At 45.1% G+C, this 19,259-nt stretch overlaps 1 protein-coding gene across 1 annotated transcript; it reads left to right on the forward strand.

The window, feature by feature from the left end:
- Window positions 1-248: 248 nt before the first annotated feature.
- Window positions 249-8,265, forward strand: SHISA2 (shisa family member 2). The gene is made up of 2 exons (XM_033146355.1): window positions 249-792; window positions 7,117-8,265. The coding sequence occupies exons 1-2, from the start codon at window positions 471-473 to the stop codon at window positions 7,668-7,670; spliced, it is 876 nt and encodes a 291-aa protein (XP_033002246.1). The 5' UTR covers window positions 249-470; the 3' UTR covers window positions 7,671-8,265.
- Window positions 8,266-19,259: the final 10,994 nt, after the last annotated feature.

Raw genomic sequence — 19,259 nt, forward strand, 5'->3', positions numbered from 1 at the left:
CGGGAGGCTAGCGCGCTACTTCAGGCGGACTCGAGCCCTTTCTGGGAGCTTGGATATTTCTCTGCGCTCCTTTCTCCTGCCCAGCAACTGCGGGACTTTGTTCCTAGCGCCCTTCACAAGTTGGCTTCTTGAGGGCTTGCCGGCTCTATATCCTGCACTGACTTGGCGCCGATTTTCAGGCAAGGCCACCCTGGACACGCGGGCGCCAACCTCTCGCGCGCAGCTGAAGGCACGCGTGGCTGTCCCTCACCTCCCACGGCCACGCTCTTTCCGCACAGCGGGTCTTGTGGCACACACGTGTCTACATAACCACCCGCAGCTGCTGCATTCACACACGCGCCCCCCCTCCCCGCACACTCACTGAGTGTGCCTCGTTTGTGGCTCGACCCAGGCCGTGAGGAGAGGGGCGCCTGCCTGGTCTCCGAGGCCCGCCTGCGGGCGCCCGCCTGCTGCCGCCCCCTCGCGGTACCATGTGGAGGGGGCGCTGTTCTCTGGGAGGGCGGCCTGGGGTGTCGCTGCTGCTGCTGCTGCTTCTGGGGCTGGCGGCGAGTGCGCGGGCCAGCGGCGAGTATTGCCACGGCTGGCAGGACGGGGCGACTTGGCGCGACGGCTTCCAGTGCCCGGAGCACTTCGACGACGGCGACGCCACCATCTGCTGCGGCACGTGCGCCCTTCGCTACTGCTGCTCCCGCCCGGAGGCCCGCCTGGACCAGGGCGTCTGCGACAACGACCGGCAGCAAGGGGGAGCCGAGCACGGCCGGCCCGACAAGGACATCCCTGACGGCGCAGCAGGTACAAAGCGGAGGGGAGGTACACGGGAAGCTGCCTCGTTGCCTGATATTGAGTGAGCTAGTTTGGTTGAGCTTAGTATTGCCTGCACTGACAGGCAGTAGCATCCCCAGGATTTCAGAGTCTCTCCCAGCACTTCCTGGAATTGAACCCAGGACCTTCTGCATGCCAAGCAGCTGCCCTACCACTGAGCTACAGCCCTTCCCATATTTCTCATAGTTGCATTGCTTTCTTTAGAAACGAAACAACCCATCTGTTCCTAGATCTTAGCCCCCCCACCTTGTCTCGAGGTCCAGGATTATTATTATCCTACACTCGTGGAAGATACACACACAGGACACATCCACACAGCTGCAAACTAAATGTTTCAAATGTGTTGCAGAGTGCAATATACAAATTTGACACTAGATGGCAACAGTGAGCTATGCAAAATCCAATGTATTTTTTGAATTTTAAAAAAAGCATTTTCACAGCTTTTTAATATATGCGTAGATTCCACCACAGACTCTGAAAACAAGGTGCTTTCCTGCTGTGCTTATTAGTACTGCAGACAACTGAGTTCTACCCGCCCACCTCTCACCTGCCCACTTAACAAAGAGAAGTTTCTTTAGCAAGCCTGTCAATGCAGCACTAAGTAGGAACACTTGACTAGTCTCTCGGGGTTTACCCATGTGGCATGCATATGGCATGGCCTGTGCCACTTGTGAATGTTGTTCTCGTGGGGTGGAAAGAACTTTTATAAAAAAAAAAATATTGTGGACTATGCAAGTTGCAACCAATTTAGGACTTCTGTTTGAAATAGTAATTCGCAAGCTGCTTCAGAGCCGGGTTCACACATTTTCGTTCAGTCGTGTCCTACTCTTCGTGACCCCATGGACCAGAGCATGCCAGGCTCACATGCAGGAGAATGTTGTTGATGCAGGGCTGAAATACATTTTTAAATCTTATGACATCCTTTCTGGGCTTTGTAGGTAGGTAGCTCCTACCCTGCCTTTTCCCTCAAACTCATCATCCCCTCACCCACGTGCCTGTAGAAGTTTACGACAGGCTATCAAGTTTAGCAGTGCCAGAGTGGTAATTGCAATATGGGTGCCATGGAGTAGAGGCCACTCAAAAAATGCCCCTGGCCCTGTTTATAGACCAACATAAGTCAAAGTTACCTTGGTGCTTTCATTAATGCTTGACGTTGTTTTTCTCCAGTCGATGAAGCATGTGAAGCAGTAACTTTCCCTTCCCTTTCTGAGCTCCTACAGCTGGAAAAACGTTCCATTCCTCATTCCTTAGGGGAGGATCAATAAACATATGGGTGGATCTTTTCCATGCTGATACACTGAGGAAGTAGTAGCCTGTTTTTCTTGAAGTAGGAAGTTGGTTAGTTATTGAAAATTGCTCCTTATGTGCATAGGTGCCAACTCCCCAGGGCCCTGGGGTGCTTGGGCACCCACAGAATTCCCCATCAAGAGGCCAGGCACCCACAAATTTCACTACTAGGGTCATGAACGCTGCATGACACCCATGGCCCCAGGCACCCATGGTTGCTGTGCCAAGCTGCCATTCCTGCTTATATGCATGTATATCAAGAAGCACATTTACCTGGAAAAGAGTTCCACTTAACAGGCCTTACCTCTGAGTGGATATATGTAGGACTGTAAGCCTCACTGCTTTCAGAGCGAAGAAGTGTGCATGCACACGAAAACTCATACCAAGAACAAACTTAGTTGATCTCTAAGTTGCTACTGGAAGGAATTTTTTTATTTTGTTTTGACTATGGCAGACCAACACGGCTACCTACCTGTAACTGCTTTCAGGGAGAAAGACAAGCACAAAGCTAAACACACTCTGATGAACTCTCCTACTGAAATAAGTGGAATTTAAAACTTTGGCTGGATCACATTTTCGTTTTATTTACTCATGATGTAATTATTTTAATGAGCTGTGACAGCATACTAAGAATTTCAAAATAAGTTCTAAAATTCTGGAGCCACCCCACCCCACCCATCTCCCCATCCTGCCCACCTCTTTCCCCCCTTTTTTCCTAATGTCTCAACAAATGAAACTGATTTGTAAAAATGTTACATGGAAAAAATATGAGAGAGACATTGCACATACCTTTGTAAATCAAGAAAATCTTTAATAAAAAATACCTTTAAAAAATAATAATTCTGGAGCCGAGCTCTGCAATCCACCTTCTTACAAAGCCATTATAACTTTAATGACTTTAAACTAAAGTGTATACAGTGCTGGCAAAGTATTTTTGAGAACATAGATGAGGTGACAAACACCCTGCTAATAAGCACAGTGGTTATAAAACAGGCTAGAGTTACGTGCAGCTAAGCTGTTGACTTCAGTGAGCCCAATAATATACTTCCTTGCTGGGTAGTGACCAATACCTGAAAACAAGTTCCACTGAAATCAGTAGGTCTTACGCAATGTGCTTAGGATTTTTATGAAGCACTGTTCATCAAAACATAATAACACTTAAGTTTCCAGTCTTTGAATAATGAGGCTTTTTTCTTAATGCCCATCTTCAAAAAAAAATCATAATGCTAGTAATAATAAAAACTGCAGGTGGCAAACTTCGTCTTAGAAGAGCCAACCCCATCTTTCTTTTATTGCTGGGGTGGCCAACTCCCAAGAGACTGTGATCTACTCTCAGAGTTAAAAACTGGCAATGATCTACCCCCTTTTTGGGGGTTCAAGTCATAAGTTGTTGAGCTTTTTTAGGGAGGAGGAACGCCCCGTTTTTTAGGGGTTCAGGGCAAAAATGTTGAGCTTTCTTTAGGGGAGCAAAAGTTGTTGAGCTTCTTTGGGGGGAGCCCGTGATCTGCCAGTGATCTACCACAGACGTCCAGTGATCTACCGGTAGATCACGGACATGCCTGTTATTGCATGCACAATTGGGAGCTTGCCTTCTAAGAAGAGACTTGTTGTGTCGTGAGTGTTGTCATCTGAAACGAAAGGGTTGGGTCCAGGGTTGCTCTCAGTGGAGTTCTGCTCTTGCTGAAGGAAGGAGGCAGTGGGTGGTCTTTGCGATGTCCTCCTTCCCCTTCCATTTCTAGAAAGCTGCTCTGGGAGAACTTCCCCAGAGCAGCATGAGAGGTGGCATAGGGGGTGATTGACAGGTGGGTGCAGCAATCAGCAGGTACTGCCTCTTCTCCTTCCTATAGCAGGGAGTCTCCACTGGACCTCAGCGCGTTCCATGAATGGAGCTCTTCCATTTGTGAAATGGCTCATCTAGACCCTAACCGTAGAAATTATGCTGCTTCCTTCTGAACTGATTTTTATTAGTTTTTTAACTTGCACCCAAATTTAATAAATTACCGGTACCTTGCTAATCATGTAAAACTGATATGATTGACTGACGTAAGATTTCTTTAACTGGGCAACAGACTACCTTAGCCTCACAACAGTTCTTTAATACTGCTATATCATAAGCAAATAGAGGGGAAATACTAACCTCGTGGCTAAGCGGGAATTTCAACCTGGGTCTTCCGCTACCAACTTGACTAACTGCCCCACCCACAACAGCCTAAATTTGGGATCTGCACAGGACACAGCTCATCCAACAAGGCATGCAAATCACCTATTGGATGATCCTGTGCAAAGCAGTTCCAAACGGTCAGTTCAGGTTGCACGGTTTGGAAGCGCCTTCCCATCCATGTTGTTGTGATGCAGGTGGTCATAGTCGTAGCAGCAGTGATTATTATCTCAACTACAGCAATGACAACTTAGTTCAGTGGGAAGAGCCAAGTTATGGAAAACAGCCAGGATCTGAAGCAGGTTTACCTGTGAGACAATCAGGAAGCAGGCCCTCGTAAGACTGGGGTAGCCAATGTGGTGCCCTCCAAATGTTTTGGACTGCTGCTCTCATCATCCTTGAATGTTGGGCGTGCTGGATGAGGATGATATCCAACTACATATGGAGGACTCCATTTTCATCCCCCCTCCCCCGGGCTATTTCCTGAGGCTGCTTACTGAGCTTTATGGCACAGGTGAAATTTGAACCAAGACTTCCCAATTCCGTCTCTCAGCCACTGTGTGAAGGTGAAGGTGAAAGGAATGCATATATCCGGCTGTCCTCACAGCAGCAATGATGAACAGTCACCGTACCAGCTTGTAACCGTATAGATGGTTCTTACTTTGTTGTTTAGGGGGAAGAGAATAAAATGATTCTGAAACAGAAGAGGTTGTATACAAGCTGATATACAATATGATAGAAGCTGCTCCTCTTTGCGTACCTGCTGAAATAGAGGAAAGTGGGGAATAGGCGGGCACTAGTGGCTTGATTGTGCAGCTGCAATGTTACTCAGTCATTCATTCATGCTTTACAAATGTCAGAATTCTGAGTTTCCCTTTTATTCCTGTTTTGATAGGATATGGTGTGTTAGAATCAGTAATCTAGGTGGCAGCATTACCCAGAATATCTCGAGATGAGATGTATTTCAGACCTGACATCCTAGCATGCATTGATTTTTGTCTCCCAATTTAAACAAGAAAATCCAAGGAAAGACAAGTTGTTCTTGGGGGGGGGGGGAACTCACCCCCCCTCAAAGCAACGTGACACTTCGTTTCGCCTCCAAACCCTACCTGTTGCTGTGTGAATAAAACAGCGCCACTTCCTAATCATGTATTTATGTGATTGGATTTCAAAAGGTAAACTTCAGCCCTCTGTCTTCTCTCTGGGAAAGCCCTGGTTGCTTTCCAGCGCTTCCCCTGCTGTTCATGAATCCTAAACACATCAGAACTAGCCCGAAGTTATGTTATAATTAGAGCTGGTTTACTCCCGGAAAGTGTGCTTGTTGCAGCGAGAGCATTAATTTCAATAAGGTTTGTAACAGGGTGCCTGTTCCCCATTGGAATCAATGGAGAGATTGCACAACAGCAGAGCTTCGGGGTTTACTTACAAAAATAACAGCAACACTTCGCTATAAACCACCTTTCTCTAGTAGTTCATTGCCGTATTGAGCCAGCTTTTATAGACTTTGCAGCAGTGCTATCCTGTACATATCTATTCAGATGTGAGTCTCACTGAGTTTGCCTGTTTACTCCCAGGTAACTGTGCACAAGATTGCTGCCTTTATGTTAAAAGAGATCTGGTTTTTCTCCTCTCATATCTTGCAATGCAGGGGCCATAAGAAAGCAACAAGGGAATTTAGTGTGAACTAGAGAAGAGCTGAAATTCGTTATTGGACTTTCCCCCTACTAAATATCTGTGTCCCACTTTTACTCCCCCATCCCCATAGAAAAAGGCCACTTCGAAGAATTTTCTCCAGATACTCTTCTCTACCTCTTGTTTTGTGGTATCTGCTATTCCACTCCCTTTCAATGCTCTTGAACAATGCCCCAGTCAGTGCATGGAAGATGCACAATGTTGGCCAGCTTCCCAGCAAAATTGCTTCTGCTTCTGCTCGTAGTTGTTGCAAATGAAAACTTTTCAGATGGCTGCTGCTCCTGCCATGGCCAACTGCAGAGTCCCACTCCTGTCCAAAAGTTGGGGCATTTCAGTGAAATGTTGTTTCTCCAGTTTCCCTGGAGTTTCGCCGGTAGGGCAAATAATTTCAAGAGGCCACTTGTGCACAGGTATAATGAGAACCAGGCAGAGGGCCTTCTCGGTAGTGGCACCCACCCTGTGGAATGCCCTCCCATAACATGTCAAGGAAATAAGCAACTATCTAACTTCTAGAAGACATCTGAAGGCAGCCCTGTTTAGGGAAGTTTTTAATGTTTGATGTTTGGTTCATATTTTTAATATTCTGTTGGGAGCCGCACAGAGTGGCTGGGGAAACCTAGCCAGATGGGCGGGGTTTAAATAAGAAATAAGAAATTACTACTACTACTACTACTACTACTAGGGCAGAACTGAATGTTACCTAAAATATGGCTGTTCCACAAAAAATGGCATGCTTGTGTTGAGTCTCCTCTCCCCTGTAGTACTGGAAGCCACATAACATGATCTTGGCATGCAGTCTGTTTCTCACCGTGGCTCTCAAATATGTGGAATGGCTGTGGGGAAAGAATCATGACAGGATGATACCATGCGGTCGATACTTCTTCCCTTCTCCATGTTGCCCTCGCAACAACCCTGTGAGGTAGGTTAGGCTGAGAGAGGGTGACTTGCCCAAGTTCACCCAGTCAGCTGCATGGCTGAGCGGGGATTTGAACCTTGGCCTCCTAGGTCCTAGTCTAACACCCTAACCATTACGCTACGCTGGCAGTGACCAAAGAACGAAGGAAAAACAGCTACTACCCTCTCAGCTTATTATGCGCTTTCAATAAAAACTTGCTTGCCTCTTTGTTTCCTTAAAAGAGTTTTTTCTTTGTTGGCAGTGCCTATCTACGTGCCCTTCCTTATCGTGGGCTCTGTTTTCGTCGCGTTCATCATCTTGGGGTCCCTCGTAGCAGCTTGCTGCTGCCGCTGCCTGCGCCCCAAGCAAGAGCCCCAGCAGAGCCGGCCTCCTGGAGGCAACCGGATAATGGAGACTATTCCCATGATCCCAAGTGCCAGCACCTCCCGCGGATCCTCGTCGCGTCAATCAAGCACCGCTGCCAGCTCCAGCTCCAGTGCCAACTCAGGTGCCAGGCCTCCCCCTACCAGGTCGCAAACCAACTGCTGTTTACCAGAAGGGACCATGAATAATGTATACGTCAACATGCCTACTAATTTCTCAGTACTGAACTGCCAGCAGGCTACGCAGATAGTGCCTCACCAAGGCCAATATTTGCACCCGCAGTATGTGGGTTACGCTGTACCGCACGACTCTATGCCCATGGCCCCCGTGCCCCCTTTCCTTGACGGCCTGCAAAGTGGATACAGGCCGATTCAGTCTCCTTATCCCCACAGCAATAGCGAACAGAAGATGTACCCAGCAGTGACTGTGTAGCTCGAAGGAGGGATGAAACAGCAGCAGACACCCAAGCAAAAAATAAAAAATAAAAATATTGCCGCAACAGACTGTGAGCAGAGGAAAGGAACGCTTTTGGGAAGAAGCTTGCTGAACTTCATTTGTAAATAATTTTGGAAGGCTCATGCATGTCGGGACAGTATTTATAAACGGTTTTCTTTTCGTTCAGTTCAGTTGCCAAAAGAACTGTATGAAGATATCTTGGATTTAACATTTCCAGATAATGCTTCCATTCCAGTGCAAAATTTACAGGGGCAAAGGATTATGCTGAAGAGGCATCTACATTTTGGTTAGATAAGTGTGTGAGTGTGTGTGTGTGTGTGTGTGAGTGTGAGTGATTAAATGCCTGAGCCACTAAGTGCCCTTCAAGGTGCTACACAGTCGATGGTATTTACCTAGTGAATAGAAAACCAGCTTGTTACATGGTACGAAATAATTGTTTTAGAAGTGTCTTTCCCCCAGAGTTTTAACTACCCTTCGTATTGCTGTTCCGACAATCACACTGACAACAGAAGGATGAACAGTGCAATCAATCCTGGTTAGTTACATAGTCCTAGACGTTTGACTTGAAATTACAGGAAGGGACTGTAGCTCAGTGGTAGGAAGCATGCTTGGCATGCAGAAGGTCCCGTGTTTAAACCCTCACATATCCAATTGTTCCTGTTCTTATTTTTTAAAAAGCAGGGATCGTTGTCCTGTGGTTTCCCCCAGTTGTTTCTAGACTCCCAACTCCCATCAGCATGGCCAGTGGTCAGGGAATATGGGAGTTGCAGTCCAGCAACATCTGGAGAGCCAGATGTTCCCCATCCCTATTAAAGGACCAGGCAGCAGGTGAAGGAAGGACCCTCTACCTGAGAGCCTGCAATCAGGGTAAACAAGCACTGGGCTAGGTGGACAAACAGCTGTGACTTCATATAAGACTGTTTTCTACGTCCCTAGTATCTTATCTACACCCTTTGCCATATCGCAAACTGCTTTTGAAAGCCTGCTTTTGCATCATGAAACAGTTGGCCACGTGGTGTTGTTAAGGGAGCTGTTTGAGAAGCTCAAACCCAGAAGCCATTCAAGTGTGTGGATGTAGCTACATACTTCTTTGGATCCTGGCAATGCTCAGGAGCCGAGCATTTTGCAGAAGCGTGGCTTAACCTCAGCGATTTTCAAAGCAGAAGTGGAATGTGAAGGTTTCGCTTTTATTCCAGCTGAAGTACCCACAATAGCCTCTGTACCCGTTTCGTTTGCGCATGCCAACAAAAGTGTAGCTGCATTTGTTTGCAAACGCCGATTGCAATGCTCAAAAAACGCCTTTCGAATTTGGGCATTGGTGGCGTGAGATTAAGCGGCTTGCAGCCAGGACTATTTCCCCCCCCCAGCATGGCTCCTTGACCCCATTCCCAGTTCAGTGGACAAGCCCTGGTGGCTTGGACCACATGGAAATGGGATTCGTATCTGATGCAGATAGAAGTGGTCAGCCCAAACAACAGAGCAGGGAAAGACTTACAGAGGTAGAAAAGGTGGCTCCCTGGAAAACCTCTTTTTGTCGAAGTACAGACAATTCCCCGTTGGCGTGGGGGTTGCTCTCTGGTTCATTGCATGCTTGCACGAAGTTGTGCACAATTGAAAAAGCCTGCAAACACCCTGTGCTCCCCCCTGCCCCATTCCACCCCTTTCTGTGACGTTTTTGAATCCCTTCCGGGTTCAGCGTGATACATGTGCATGTGGTCATGCACATATCAGACGCACCTAACCACCAGCTGCTGCCTGTAAAAGTATTAGAAGCGTGACATCACCACACATTTCCGTTGTGTACAGATTTCATTCATTAGCGAAATAATTCCGCATGATGTAAAGGTCTTTGGGCGACTCAAGGGATGATATTGCACTAAACCGGGTTGATTTAAATCTTTATCAGCAGCTAAGTTTCTGGCAATCATTGTACTGTAAAAGAAGCGGAAGGTCTGTGTTAATTGTTAATGTATTTCGTGCTTCAGAAATCCAGTACTCTAGGATTTGCTTTCTCGTTAAAAAACCACCAAAAGAAACCACACCACTATGTAGCGATATAATTCATTTATATTGTCTGCTGAAGTTTGACACTTACATATTGACACTGTGCCAAGGCATTGTTCCTCCTGCCTCACCCCTGATGCTCTGTGCACAAGAGATAAAAGCAAGAGAAAGAGATGCTCTTGAACAATGAAACAGAAGTGCACGGGCACATTGCACCAGTATACTCTGATCCAGGGAACTGAACTAAGTGGAATTTACCCCATGCAGCTCTTTCATGTGTGCATAAGTGCTTTTGCACCCATAAGAATTCATTGTTTCTGCTGCTTGTTGTCCTCAGAGTGCTATAGGGTCCAGATCAGAGGCTCCCAAACACTGGTTTGTGGTCTACAAGCTGTTGCAAGGATATCTATACTCATTCATGAACTTGATTTTTTTTTCTGATGGCGAAAAATCGGTCCTTTTTGGCCATTGCCAGTTTTATTGAACAGGCAAAGAAGACCGTAGCTTAGGACCTGTGCTTTTCACAATAAGGTGCTGATGCAGTCAACTAATATTTCCCTAGCTATTAAATAGGACTTGTTTGTGTGCTTTGATTTTTAAAGCAAAGTGAAGTTTACTGAGTGATCTGCCAAGACCTGCAGCAATTTTCAAATGGTGGGTTTGAGAACCACTGGTATAGATCACTTGTCCAATAGGTACCTTTGCAGTTACCTTAATCTGCTTACCATGTTTGTTTAGTAAAGTCTAGCTCTCAGTTTGAGGAGTACTGCTGGAAATTTATTGCAGAGCAATGGATGCCCCTGATATGCCATTTGCTTGAAAATAAACAAGATGCTGAGCAGTTTCCTGGATTGGGCCCACTGTTTCACTTCTGGGAGATGGGCTCAGAGACTGATGTTAGCTTTTTTTCATTTGTGAAAAAAAATAGTTTACAATCTTGTGCACAATTGCCTAGAAGCAAGTAGGACTTACTTCTGAACTCGGTAGGACTTACTTCTGAGTAGGAATGAATAGGATTGCACCCTTCTCTGTTTCCCAGAATTCATTGTATTCATTGCACATGCTGTGTTACTTATATGAAAATCAGGTGAATCTGTTTGTTTACTTGTTTTTTTTAATGAATAAGTTAAATCAAAAGTATGTAGAAATTAATTTACACTGAACAGGGGAAATGCTTTTGAGTTGTAATAAAAGCAAGTTTGTGATGTGGTGTTTTATATGTCATGTATAATAATGTAAAACCAATGTTAATGTTTGGTATAATTTTTTAAATTTCTTAAAGGGCACTTGAGTAAGTGATTCTTACAAGTGAAGAAAAAAAAGATCTTTTGTTTCATATTAAATATTTTATGGTGTGATTTTTTCCTCTCTATTTGAGTTTGTTACTCATCTCATTTGCTTTAGGGTGTATCTGCCGTTTGAGTTGTAGATAAGACATGATCCATCCAGCCAAATGTGGAAATCCCATTGGTTTTAATGGGAGAGACTTCAGTGCAGTTTTATTTAAAAAATAAACTCAAAATGAAGTCCTTTTGAGTTCAGTGGGGCTTACTTGCAGATATGTGGGTACAGGATTGCAGGCTCGGTTTCCCCACTGAAACTGAATTCTTAAAATTTGCATGTATATGTTAAGTGATGGGGAACGTTTGGCCATCCAGACTTGTTGGACTTCCAAGTCCCATCAGCCTCACCCAGCATGGGCTGGATCTAGACACATCAAAGAAGCGTTTCAGTTAAATGTGTTGCAAACTTTGAGAAATCTGGTTAGCAAAAACGGAACTCCACAACGCTGTCTGGTGTCACAGTGTTAGAACGTATAAAACAATGCATATAAAGCGTTTTTTCTTTGCCAATGTAGCTGAGTCCATGGCCAGATGGTCAGGGATGCTGGGAATGATTGTTCAGTAATTCCTGGAGGGCTGAAGGTTCTGCATCCCTGGTACATAATAATCAAGAGCTACAACTAAAGTAAGTTTAGGATGACGATAATTTTGAGTTGTTGATACCTAATAGAAGTAGCCCAAGAGGTCCCTTGCTTTGTCTCTAGGTGGGGTGGCAGCGGCAGACATGAGCTTTGATGATTTAAAACTAGATGAGACATTCATAGAGAATGGGTGGAGAGCATTAAGCTCAGGGACAGTGTGGAGATGTGGCCCTCCAGATCTGTCTGGACCTCAGGAACTCTCCAGGCCAAACCCATTCCCAGGCCACATTCCCCGTTCATTGGCCCTACTGCACACCCTCAAGCGATTCTAAGTGCACGGAATGATCTGTGACGTGTGATGATGCCTCTTGCTTGCCTGAAATGCAGCCTACTGTACAAAGGTCAGAATCACATCCATTGCTCCACCCACTTTTTGCTTCTGGCTCCACCCACCGCTTGCATTTAGGGGCCCCCTCCAGGTTACCCACAACTTGTTCTCTGGGGTTTAGCCTGCCTGCTCCACTGCTTTCTGTTGCTTTCTTTCTCCCTCCCTCCCTGCTGCTCTGCCCACTCTCCAAGCATTATGCCACCCTGGTCTCTTCTCCAAGTTCACCAGACAATAAGGGATAAGGGTCGTTAAAAAATTGCAACACCTGGGTCCAGAAGCACTCTGCAGAAATGAAGAAGTTGAGTGCAGCTGAAGTTTGTAAAATAGCAGTTCTTGGGCAGAGCACATGGCTGAACAGTTTTTAACAAGGAAAAAAAGGAGGTTGTAGTAACCAGCTGACCTTGGCCCCGGCAAGTCCATTGCAGGCTCTGATGCCACATCTGTTTCCCACTGCTGCCATTACTTTTGGGGGTGGTTTGAAGTGCCCCCATAAGCTGTGGGTGCCCAGACCTAATTTCCTGGGCAGAGGCCCCATTGCTATTTCTGCAGGTGTGGCCTTTTCACCCCTCCAAGTTAAGCTTTACCTGCCTGCCGCAACTGGCACTTCTTTCTACCCACAGGTGCTATGCTTTGCCTTGTGTCTATCCGTGGCTATCTGCCATGGAAGCTAAATGGACCCCACATGCCAAGCAGCATGGGAGAAGGGCCCTAACTCAGCGGCAGGGCACCTGCTTTGCATGCAGAAGGTCCCAGGTGCAACCCTGACATCACCAGGTAAGGCTGGGTGTGTCCCCTGCCTGAAAACCTGGAGAGCTGCTCCCAGTCAGTGCAGGTAGTACTAAGCTAGATGGACCAATGAGCTGCCTATAAGGCAGCTTCCCATGTTCCTTTACCTCTGATTCCTTAATGCTGGGAATAAAGAATAGGGGACAGTTTTCAGGGTCATTCCTTGCTTGTGAGATGTGACATGCTTAAAGCCATGAGAAAGAATTAGGAGTTCAGCCAATAAAATGTTGAACTGAAAGTGTTTTTCCTTCACTTAAACCACATTCTTCAGTGAGCACCAATGTATGAGGCTGTTTGGGAAAGGGCAGAGATTTCAATGCATACCCGTTTTGCTCATGTTCCCAAAACACCCTCACAGAATCTGGGCTGCACCCATTATTATTATTATTATACAGCTACTTGGTGATTTGCAACACATTTTATGGCAGTCCATGGCGGAGTTTCTCCCGGACTCCTTGAGAACAAGGCATTGTGGCCTTGGAAGCCGTACATCTTCAGTAATAAATTTCAGAAACCCTATACAAAGCGAGGAACAAAACGCAGCTTTTGGGGTATGAGGTTTCTTTTGAAAAGGAAGTGCTTTCACTCGGAGCCCTGCTCACCAAGGTATTCAAGCGTGCGTTTTAACTTGAAGCGTGCAATTAAGCCCTGATTACAGTGGCGCTAGTCTCCTTGCTGAATTAATGTCTAAACTGTTTCTCATGGAAAGCTGCTGTGCTGCAGCTCCCCACTGCATCCAGATCATTTATGGTCGTTCACATTACAGCCTGCACCTGGCAGTATCGCATGAAGGACCCAAATCCTGCTCCCATTGAAGTCTTGTGGGCATGTTGCCACTGGCTGCAACTGGAGCCGGAGCACGTACAGTTTTTCCTCTCAGCAGGGAAAAAGGTGGTATAAAATGATATCGTTTGCTGAATAGCTTGCCAGACTCTTTAAAATTTGTATTCCTAAATTCGAGGCATTTTGAGGGGCCCAGGAAAGGTGCAAGGAAGAAGGCAGGGAGGGCGAAGCTTCCCTTAGTACTAATTTCCACAGTAACGAGTCAATATAATTGCTTTAGCAAGCTCAAGGAAAAATGTATGTTTCCATTAAAGAGGGGACGCTGTGCACATTCACGATGCTGTGTTTTTCTCATGAGGATTGCAGCAAACCATAATAGGGTAACCTAGGCTGCTGTAAACTTTGATTTAATGTCAGTGGCCACAGACGGAGAGTGTTCTCTTCCCGGTGTGTAGCCAATACATTTCGATTGTGGGGTGTTGGTGGTGCGAGGCTCACACAGAGAATGGGACTCATTGTGTGGCCTTGCTTGTGTGAATCTGCCCAACGAGCCAGTTCAATGTATAAGCCAACCTCTATATTACCCTGGTACAGACTCTACCCATGGTTGCTTGCCTGGGAATATTTAGATATGTTGCACAATCAAGCTACCGGTATCATGGGAATGCAGTTGCCATGTCATCATCTGGTGCAGTTATTACTCAGTTAACATATCAGGTGAGCTGATCCTGGGCACCCATGGATGCACAAAAGAAAGAAGAGAAAGGTCACATTTGGTGAATCTCTGCCTCTTCAGAAGTGGTTGGACTCCCATCATCCCTGACCGGGATTAGCTTGATTAGGTGGTTTTCTGAATCTTCCCCATTTACACAACTGTGATCAATCACCCTAATCCAAGTGGTTTCTTCTCCATTGACAGCAGGTGTCTCTCAGAGTCTCTCCACTGATTGTTAGTTTTTGTGCTCACATATTCTTTTACTTTGAATCAATCACAGACTTGGGCAAAACTCTCCTGAGATGTAGGCATATTCACACCAGCACAGAGCTCGTGAAATGTGCACTTTTTATTTTTCTCTTAATGGCCAATTGCCTCTGCATCTTTCAGGATTGAACCAGAGTAACCAGTCTTCTCATTTCCAGACGACCTGCTCACTGAGAATTCATCCTGGTTTGTTTTACAAGGAGATTAGATGACATTGGCCAAATAGTGAGCATTCATTCTGATTTGTTTGCTGGGAGATTAGATAAAGCTGGCTATTTAACGAGCATTCAATTCTGGTTTGTTTGCAGAGATAGCATCGGATCAGGCAACTGCTATCCTTCTGGTGCGGTTTTTAAATTTGAATTTTAAACTTTGCATTTTGTATATTTTTATTATTGTCAGATGCTTTAAGGCCTTGATGGTTAAAAGCAGGCTATGCTTTTAAAAGTAATAAATAAAGAAGTAATGCTCCCATCGCTCCCCGTTAATATTTTGGGGAGACAGGCTTGTTGTACATGAACTCCAAATCAGCTACAGGTAGGTAGCCGTGTTGGAGGAAGGATGTATGTATTTAAAGCACCCCAATAGTATTTAGCACCCATTTGCTCAGCTACATTGAAATCAATGTCCAGGCTTTGTGGAACTTTGTGCATTTTGCAATTTCATAAGCTATGTGACTTTGGTGCTCAGTTTTTTATTTCCCCCCCCCCAAGGACTGTGCTATTTAATGTGTTGTGAACATGGGCAAAGCCAGGTTGTATGTTGGGGGGTGGCATCATGTTGGGGGGGGGCAGAACCTCAGTTAAGTATTTTTATTGATTTACTTGATTTGGGGGGGGGTAGCTGCCCCCCTGCCCCCTGGCTATGCCCATGGTTGTGAATTTGCTGTCATTTTTATTGATTATAGCCCGGTAATGATTTATTGTGATTCTTGGGGGGTGATTTTTCTGTTTATTCGCTGATTTTGAGAGTTGGCTTTTTATCCTGTAATATTTCAAATGGATTAGTACTGAATATTACTTTAATTGTTTTAAGTTGTTTATTTTTGTAGTCATGCTTTTCATTACGGCTTACTTGCAATGGATCAGAACTTTGTAGGTTGTGTGATCTTCATTGTGTATTTTTTTTCATTTCTGACAGCTTCTTAGCTGCCTTCTATATAGCAGTGTAGAAGGGTGGTTTACAAATGAAATGAAATGGGGGGAAAGAATGAAACCAGTATCCAGTGAACTCTGCAGGCATGTTGGACCCCCCACGGCAGCAGCAAAGTTTTGTAGAATTAGATCACAGGTGTTAAAAGTATTGATATAGTTGGTGTTGTTCCTTCATTGCTGTGTGTGGTGTTTTATAAGAGGGCTGGTCTCTGCCCCAAGGAACTTACAATCTGTCATTCAACAGAAGGGAAACAATTACGCTTAAGGTTTAAGCAGGAATATCTTAAACATTATCGATGTTTGGCTGTCATTTTCTGAGTTCAGCTTTAAAACAGGTATGTTGTCTTTCTCTCCTGCTTCCTAGCTTTGGAAAACAGCACTTTTAGGGGTTTCTGAGTGCATATTCATTATGCACTCTAGGTAAGGACAACTCTTTAAGGCCATCGGGACATGATACATCTGCACATTCAGGCATTACAACACAGCATGTCTCAGGCCTCTGTAGCCATCTCCTCTCTGGTGCAGAATTTCTCCCAGCATCTTAATCCATAGCAATTTCACTGCCAGTGACTCAGACGGGGCAGGAAATGGAAGGCAGCCGATGTTTTCTGTTTGCTCCAAATGTTGTTCCCATTACTCACGGCTGTCCTCTTGGACCACCCTAAGCCATTTCTCTCCTCCTGCCACTTGGTGCTAACACTCCTCCGATTTATGTCTCCCCTTAGACATAACTCAACGGCACCACAGAGGTTTAATCCGTTGTTTGTATAAATGAACCACTGCTTAGTTAATTCTTTTTCCTCTCTGCAGTCTGGCAGGACTGTACGCTGTGTCCTTGACTTGACACCACCAAGCTTATACAGGAAAGGGCTTGTTTCTTGGTTGTTCCACGGCACCAGATGCACAACCTCATCTCATTTTTGGAAATGTCGAAGCTGTATATTTTCCCCTCCTACGAACATATGTGATATGCACAGCGGACAGCTCCGTAAAATCCAATGCTGTCTGAGTCTCCCGGCTCATAGGAAAGCATGGCGCCATTCCTCCACCCATTCGTTCATTCGTTCCATTTTCATGGATACCCATCTATGGAAATTATTTGGAAACAGCCCTCTGGCTGGAAAACGCAGTATCTGGCTCAACTCTTGCATATTGGTGTTTGCAACAGAACACGTTCTCGCCCCACATTGTGATCCTAGGCACGACCGCTCGGAAGCCAGTCCCACGGAGTTCAATGGGCCTTATTTCCCAGCAAGTAGATAATAGGATTGCAGCTTTGATAATGTACATGCAGCAGAAGAAACATCTCTACTGTTTGTTCTTCAGCACTGACTGCGCACTTGAGCTTTCCCCCTATGTCAATAAGTAAAACTATTTCCATTTCATTTAATGGGGCTTAGACAGAATTGAGTGGGAATGTTACTTAGGACTTATCTCTCTCTCTCTATATATAGATCAGGATACATCAAATGTTTATTGGTGGGGTGAGTCTGGCTGGCACTTTCATTATCCTCTGTACCACGTGTTGATTACAGTGCCTTCATAGGTTTCTGGGTTATCTCCTTTCTCTGCTACTTCTTGCGTTTCCAGTAAAACAAGAGATGGGGACCTTTTTCAAATTGAGGACCACATTCTCTGGTGGACGAATCGTCCTGCAACTGGTAGGTGGGGCCAGAGGCAGAAGTGAGTGGAGCTACATATGCAAGTCTTTTTTTAAAAAAATTAAATTTTTATTAGTTTTAACAAAATATAGCATACACATAACAGAAACAAACAAACAAACAATAATACAAGATAAACACTTAAATCTTAATACAACTATCTTATTTTCTCATCATTGTGGGTTGACTTCCTCATGTCCTCGCTTCCTGCGTTCCTTGAATATCATCTTTAGTAATTTCTTTACATTATTAAAATCATCTTTTTATTAATTAACCTTAACATCTCTTCCTTATCTAATATCCGTATCATTTATTCAAACAGTTATAAACCTTAAATCTATCTTCTGAATCTACAGCCTAACATATCTTTAATCTTACAATGATCTTTTAAATACATTTTGAATTTCTTCCAATCTTCTTCCCCCGCTTCTTCCCTCTGGTCACAAAGTTTCCCGGTCAGTTCAGCAAGCTCCATATAGTCCATCATTTTCACCTGCCATTCTTCTATCGTTGGTAACTCCTCTGTCTTCCAGTTCTTAGCTATCAAAATTCTGGCTGCTGTTGTGGCATACATAAAGAAAGTCCTGTCACACTTTGAGATTTCTTGATTTACAATACCAAGTAAAAAGGCTTCTGGTTTTTCAACACCTTCTTCAATTCATTATAAATCCTTTCCCAGAAGTCTTTTACCTTTGGGCACGTCCACCACATATGGAAAAATGTTCCTTCTACTTGCTTACATTTCCAGCATTTATTACTCTGTCCATGATACATTTTTGCTAATTTAACCGGTGTTAAATACCACCTGTACATCATCTTCATAACATTTTCTCACTACATATGCAAGTCTTATCTTTGTATAGTAGGCTGCATTCTAACCATGCAAAAGTTAAGAGTTTGAGAAGAAACCCACAGCCCCAATTTCTCTGGCTTCCATCCCGGCATGCCACACTACAAGGACACATTCCATCCAGGTGGAAGAACTCGAGGAGGGTGTGCAGCAAGACCGATGAGGGGTGTGGCTTGGAGAGTCTTGAGGGCCAGATAGAAAGCCTGGAGGTCCACATGTACCCCCCTGGGCCTGAGGTTCCCCACCCCTGAAGTGAAGCAATGAAATTGACAATGCAAGATTTTTTGAGTGGGCACACTCACACTGCATGGCTATTGACATCAGGCCTGTTTGAAACATCTTCCTCTGAAACCTCTCCTTATGCTGGTGACTGCTGTGTCTCTGTGATCCGTCAGCTGAGGGGCTTGCTCAGTGCTTGTTACCTAGAGAGCACAAGGAGCTACTATTGCACGAATGGAATAACTTGCACTTTTTGATTGGTTCACATTATGTATGCCCCCCCCCGCCCCGGATGACGACTCACTTCCAACGGGTGCCAGCCTGTTTCCAAGCTCTGCTCATTCCCATTTGCCTGTGTCTTGGCTTGCTTTTAGGAATGAGCAGCTGAGGTGTACAAGGGACAAAATCTCACAGAGCCTCTGTTCAAACTAAGGGACAGGAACTTAGAGCCTTTTTGCCTGCACCCCACTTTGGGGGAAATAATTGGCATGTTTTAAGTTTGTGTGCATGAGTGTGTGTAATCAAGGGCTATGCTGGGGCCAGATGACAAGCCTTCGGGGGCGGATTTGGCCCTCAGATCTCCATTTGCTGGTTGCTAGACTGTGCTGTCACATTAACAATCCTATATCTAGTTCAATCTTTAAATCCAAAGGAAGCAGCAAACCAGGAAATATGTTCCTGTTGCAGGATTTGGTACTTCCTGGATTAGCAAGGTGTTATTCCCCACCTTGTTCTCAGCCTTGAGCAGTCTTGCAGTTGGATTGTGGTGATTGTATTTTCTGCCTCCAATTGTTCCTTATATTTGGAAAGTCTC

The sequence above is a fragment of the Lacerta agilis genome, chromosome 4 (genome assembly GCF_009819535.1).
Source record: "Lacerta agilis isolate rLacAgi1 chromosome 4, rLacAgi1.pri, whole genome shotgun sequence".
Taxonomy (NCBI): domain Eukaryota; kingdom Metazoa; phylum Chordata; class Lepidosauria; order Squamata; family Lacertidae; genus Lacerta; species Lacerta agilis.